The 6102-nt window shown below is 27.4% G+C and overlaps 1 protein-coding gene across 1 annotated transcript; it reads right to left on the bottom strand.

Annotated features, from left to right (window-relative positions):
- Positions 1-94: 94 nt before the first annotated feature.
- LOC132950457 (conserved oligomeric Golgi complex subunit 1) lies at positions 95-6102 on the bottom strand. Its single transcript, XM_061021932.1, has 15 exons — positions 5759-6102; positions 5558-5689; positions 4357-4496; positions 4084-4220; positions 3830-4025; positions 3535-3679; positions 3311-3476; positions 3086-3255; positions 2810-3031; positions 2568-2706; positions 1000-1152; positions 792-937; positions 565-724; positions 377-499; positions 95-319 (listed from the first exon to the last, which is right to left on the bottom strand). The coding sequence occupies exons 1-15, from the start codon at positions 5902-5904 to the stop codon at positions 203-205; spliced, it is 2292 nt and encodes a 763-aa protein (XP_060877915.1). The 5' UTR covers positions 5905-6102; the 3' UTR covers positions 95-202.

The following is a 6102-nucleotide window of genomic DNA, read 5'->3' as shown; positions in this document are numbered from 1 at the left end:
TAAATTAAACAAACTATTATACGTAGTGTATTTAATATATGCCATTAGCAACTAATACACTCAACATAAAAAAAAAACCACTACACTCCGTTGGTATTTTATAAAATAAATTTATTTTAAAATAAACATAACTTGTAGGTACATATTATATTTTATTTATATTAAGGAATAAATTAAGGTTATGCAAGGATATTATTATAACTTAAGAATCTGTGACTAAAAATAATTTAAATCTGTATGTGCTGAACATTAAGTTATTTGCTTCATCTGAACATTCTGACTGTAAAAATTGGCTAGGATACATAGTGCCAAAAATACACTGTAAAAAAAACAAAATATAACCTTTTCTATCTTTTAAGAATATAGGCTTTATTACTTTAGTTGCAACCACTGCTCGTTTAACATTTTTAACAATGTATTCGTCCAAAATATCTAAATTGATGGGATCAATTTGATTTTCAACTGCTGATATTTGCTCTGAACAGATGACTGATAAACTCTAAACATGTAAACAGTTTTTATTAAGGTATTATACGATTTTGTGATTAATATTTTTAAGGTTACTTGGTTCTCAATGCCAATAAAAAGTTGATTGATGTACTTGAGATCAAATAACTTTTGTATCTGATGTCTAGATTTCAATGATGTTTCAAGTTCACTATTATTACGATATTCAATCAATATCCATTCAGTACACAAAGCAATGGTTTTCTCCTGAACAAATCTAAATTAAATAATATAAAACAATAAAGAAATTCATGACAAATAAAAATTGTGTGTATAATAATTACTTCGGAGGTAATGTCAAAGCTAGACATCTGATCATATCGTGAATGAAGTTTTGCAATGGAAATGTGGGTTGATTAGGAACTTGTAGTTTTGACACAACTAGTTCTCCACTTTCTTTCTCCACCTCTATATCCAAAATGTCCCACTTCTAAAAACAAAAATTGAAACATACTTAGGTACTGATTTTTTAAATTTGTTTATTTATTGTACCGGAATTGTGGATAGTTGTTCTCCGAGTGTAATTGGAAAAATATTTCCTTTTAAACCATCAAACATCCTTTTAGTCACAATTTCTATCCATTTGTTCCAAACAAGTATGGAGGAATTTTGCATTTCTTCTTTTGATAATGTCCAAAAATTAAACTAAACAAAATAATATTAACTGAATTAACTGAATTAACAAATGAATAATGTTGAATGTACTAAGATATGACTATTTATTTAACATAATATGATTATATAAATAATTAGATAAAAAATACAATTTACAATGACCATATCACTAAAATTGATCACTCCCGTCATAATGCCCTTTCATCAATGAATGCTCCCAAACCTTCTATCCAGAATAAATACCTGTGTTACTGCATACTTATACAGGAACCATTCAATGTTTAATGTCCCCTCCCCCTTAACTCCTTTATTTATCCTTATGTTAATTCTATGAATTTTAGTTTCCTGGCTTTTACTTGATAGAATAACTTGATAACTTGACTTACTTTGTTATTTAGTTATTTTTACCCTGGTTTTGAATGTTTAATTTTATTATATATTATGTATAATATTATTCTCATGACTAATACGTAAAAACTGCCTGTTTCGGCGTTAATTAACAAATAATAATAATTTTATAGAAATTAACATTTAAAAAAATATTTTATATATAATAAAGAAAATAATATGCAATTATTAAATTATCTTTGCATCATATAATATATCAGTTGGATATGGTATGATGGTTAAAAGTTTGAGCGAGAGTGTAAAAAAATGACTAAACCAATGTATAAAGTAACCTCTCCCAATAAAACTTAACACATGTATTTAGTATTTACATAGTTCATGATTAGTTCAGTTTTTAGATTCTGAGCGGAGCGAGGAATGTAATGATTTTACAATGATGTTTATTTCTTTTTACTTTTAAATGACAAGAGATATTTTTTGTTGTATTTTGTTCCTTACGGTTTAAGGTTCGGAAAATTTTAGCCATTTTTGAGCTATTTATAGACATTTTAATTTAGAGTTTTTTTGTTGTAATTCGGTTAAAAACATTCCCAAAAACTTGAAATTTGGGTTGTTTACTTATATTATTCATACCTAGACATGGTAAAATTTTCAAAACATTTGAGCGACATGAGCTTTTTCTTTTCTTTTATATTTTTTTTCATTTTTATGATATTTCCTAATTATATAAATTACCTATTTATATAAATCGTTCTTAAGCTGTTCTTAAAACGCTTTGTTTATTACGATAGAAACGAATAAAATTAAATAAAAAAGATTCCCTCGTCCGATCAGAATCGTTTTTTATCATTGCATTCAAATCAAATTACACTATCCTGCCCGAGGCCCGAATCCACCACCAAAATGCACTGACCTGTTTTTTTTATAAATAAAGTTATTTTAAATCTGTGTAAATAAAATATAGCAAATTACCCCAAAAGCGATACTAAAAAAATGACTTGATTAATCAAATTTATAAGTTCAAATAATTGTCCTCTATAGCTTAAAATTATTATTTAAGATTAAAAATTAAATAATATTTTCTTAATATGCCTTACTTGTTGGTATAATGATACTAGACACTGTTTTAACGTTGTACGTAATATTGGCAAGAACCATAAAAATCTAGCTATCAACAATATGCCAGGTTCAGTTAATGTGTCTTGTTCAACTAATTGTACCATACTTTTTCCCAATCTACAACAATTATAAAGAAATACATGAAATATATTTTCTATTCTATCATTATTATACATAAGAAATGTAAGATTTAAATCTTAATAAAATAAATTTCATTAACCTAATAATAAAATTGTTACAACAACTTCCTTGATGTTGCCTTAAAGCCCATGGATCTTCATCTTCAGAGTACAATTCACTCAACATATCTACCAACAATGAAATCCTTCTTTCAACACATGCGCACAATGTAGCAGTTCTGTCTGAACAACCTATTGAACGGGTTTCAAAACATTCATCTGTATCAGAGAATAAACTATCTTGCAGGTAAGGTTCTTCTGGCCTAAAATAATACAGTGGTTATAAAAATGCTTCTTTTTTTTTGTTTATGTCTTACTGTATTAATGCACTGTCAATATCTGAAATAATTACAGGGAAAACATCTTCCCAATGATTGGTTAACAACTCTTTAGTTCTTTGAGCAAACAACGGACAATATAATTCAGACCACAAGTCAGACTCAAATGAAATTTGTTCAGATATAGCGGTCCAGTGTTGAGGGTATTCCTGATAAGTAAAAATGATATTAATAAATTCAATTATTATTTTCTCTCTCTCTTACGGTTGACAATTGATTTAAGTGACGAAGAGTTGAGAAAGATTGAACACTCTGCAGAATTTCTGTAACTTTGGTACAAACAAATGGTTTTGCCCAAACCAACCAATTAGTTACAATATTAGTTATGTATTCTTTTGATAATTCATTGGGGGATAGCATACAGTCAATCCTAAGTTAAATAAATTACAATTAATAGAAAATACCAGACAAATTGCCAGATTACATACTTGAATTCCTTAACGGTATTTGGTAAATATATTAGTCCAAATTTCAATGAATAATCCAAATCTACTAATGATAATACATTTGGTCCATTACTTAAAATGTTCTTAATTTGTAGATATATCATTCCACTATTATAAAGATCATAGTCTAAAGAAAATGTATTAATTGAACAAATTAATAAACATTTTGGCCAAATATTGAAGCATACAAAATTGTTTAGCCATTAATTGCATAGTCGTATCATTAGATTACAATTTACAACATTAATAATATTAGAAAATACTTTAATAACCTTACTTGTAAAACATAAATATAAATTGTAAATAGTGTTTATAATTAAATTACAGCTGTTTTCAATATTTTTTTCAACTGAACTTCCTTCTGTTAATGAATGTTGCAACATGTTTGAACGTAATATAATAAATTCTTTAACTAAAGAATGAGCATCTAATTTTTCTAATATTGACAAACTTATAAAACAACATGCCGCTTTCTGTGTAATAAAAAATAAGTTCAGTAAACGCAATGGAAATAAAAATTCATTATATTACTTCAGGTGAAATGTGACCAGACAATTCTAATCTTGTTTTATCCGATATTGTAGTTTGAAAGTGAGATATTGTAGACCAAACCCTGTCCAAAAATGGTTTACCTTTTTGAAGCCCTTTAATTAAATCTTCATTCAAACCTGAAAATAAAAATATATTAATAAGAAATTGATTCAAGTCTAAAACCTTAAAGTATATTGAATTATTATTTATGAACTATTATTTTTAATATTTAACGTACTATTTTATTTATACTCTTAATAATAATCTGTTTACTTGTTTTAATACATGAAGCCAACTGAAACAATTGAGTAGCAGTTAAATAATTTCTTGAGTTTAAACAATCCCATATTTGTTCAGTTAAATCAATTAAAAGTTTTGACTGAGCAGCAAATTTATCAAGCAAATTGTCTTTTCTAAAGAATATAAACATATTAAAAATAATTGTTTTATAGGTTTATGCCAGGGATCAGCAATAGGCGGCCCGCGGAGGAGAAATAACTGAACAATTCAATGCTGGTTTTCTGCACATAAAAGATATTTTATGATGTATTTTGGCTCCACATACATCATTTGTGAAATTTCTTTCTTAAAAATGATGTTTTTACCGAATAAATATCGTTCAAGATAAACTGATATCCAACTTGAAAACACTGTGCAAATTTAAAAAAACTGGCAAATAGAATATTATATTAAGGTGATTCGATACCGTGATTTTCTGTATTTGTCTAACACACACGCGACATAGGATTTTAGAGTGGTTCTTGGCCATAGGCACAAATTGACTAAATTTTTTGGGGGGACTCAAGCCCCCCTCTCTATAGCCATATTGCTTAGTACCACAGAATATAAAAATTAGTACTAATTACTAGATTTTGAACTGGGGGGTATTGACCGACATTTGGGGGGACTAAGTCCCCCCAAGCCCCAACCCCCCTTTTTGCGCCAATGTTTTTTGTCAAACATATCAATTGATTTAATGAAGCGATAAGAATTCTAAAAACAGATTTGAATTTGTTGTCAAATCTATTTGAAATCGACTTTCTCACATTTTTAATTTTTTGATTTTAACTTCTCCAAAAATTAAAATGCGACAATTTTTAAATTCTCTTTTATAATATGACATTTTTAGGAATTTGGGGGATAATATCAAACATGTGGGAAAGTCGATTTAAAGTAGACAAATTCAAATCTGTTTTCAGAATCTTATCGCTTCACTAGTTCAATTAGAATGTTTGGCAAAAAACATATCTAAAATACTATGTTGCGCATGTGTTAGACAAAAACCAGAAAATCACGGTATAGAATCCCCTTAAATATTTGGTTTAAGCAGCTTAAACCGTATTTTTAACACAAATATAAATACATTAATTATTAACTAATATTTAAGTTTTTCTGGCCATCTCAAATTTTTTTTCAAATTATCCGGACCGCCATATAATTTAATTGCTGATCTCTGATTGAAGCTGATAATTACCTATCTAAATTTGTATTAGTATTAGTTTGGTTTGTTTTTAAAATATGTTCAGTAACATTTGTTATGTCACTAACTATTATCGCCATAGAACTAATTGTGTCAGCTGCGTCAATGAGATCACGGTATTTTTCGCTATACATAAAAATTTAATTAAAAAATATAAAGTATGTTTGCTCTTCTTAAAAATATTTATGTACAAACCTTACTAATGATTTTAGTTGGTCTGCTTTTTTCTCCACATCTTTTTTTAAAGAACTTTGTAAAGATTCAATTTCAGTCAAGTTACATGTCTCAAACAAATCATTGGCAAACTCGTTTGCATTTTTTGTTGGAAATGTTGAATCCATTTTATTTACACCTAATTTGTCTCTACAAGGTAATAAATAATAAATAATAAATAAATTATAGGTATGTCATAACACAAATTATTGGTAGTCTTGAATGGCTTTTATTTTGAATTAATTATACTGATTGTCATTTGATCTTAAAAGATGACAATAAAATTGAAAATCCACGATTAATTTACTAAAAAACTGACCAACTGA

The sequence above is a fragment of the Metopolophium dirhodum genome, chromosome 8 (assembly GCF_019925205.1).
Source record: "Metopolophium dirhodum isolate CAU chromosome 8, ASM1992520v1, whole genome shotgun sequence".
Classification (NCBI taxonomy): domain Eukaryota; kingdom Metazoa; phylum Arthropoda; class Insecta; order Hemiptera; family Aphididae; genus Metopolophium; species Metopolophium dirhodum.
Note: the sequence above shows the minus strand (reverse complement) of the source record. Positions and strands in the feature narration are given on the sequence as shown.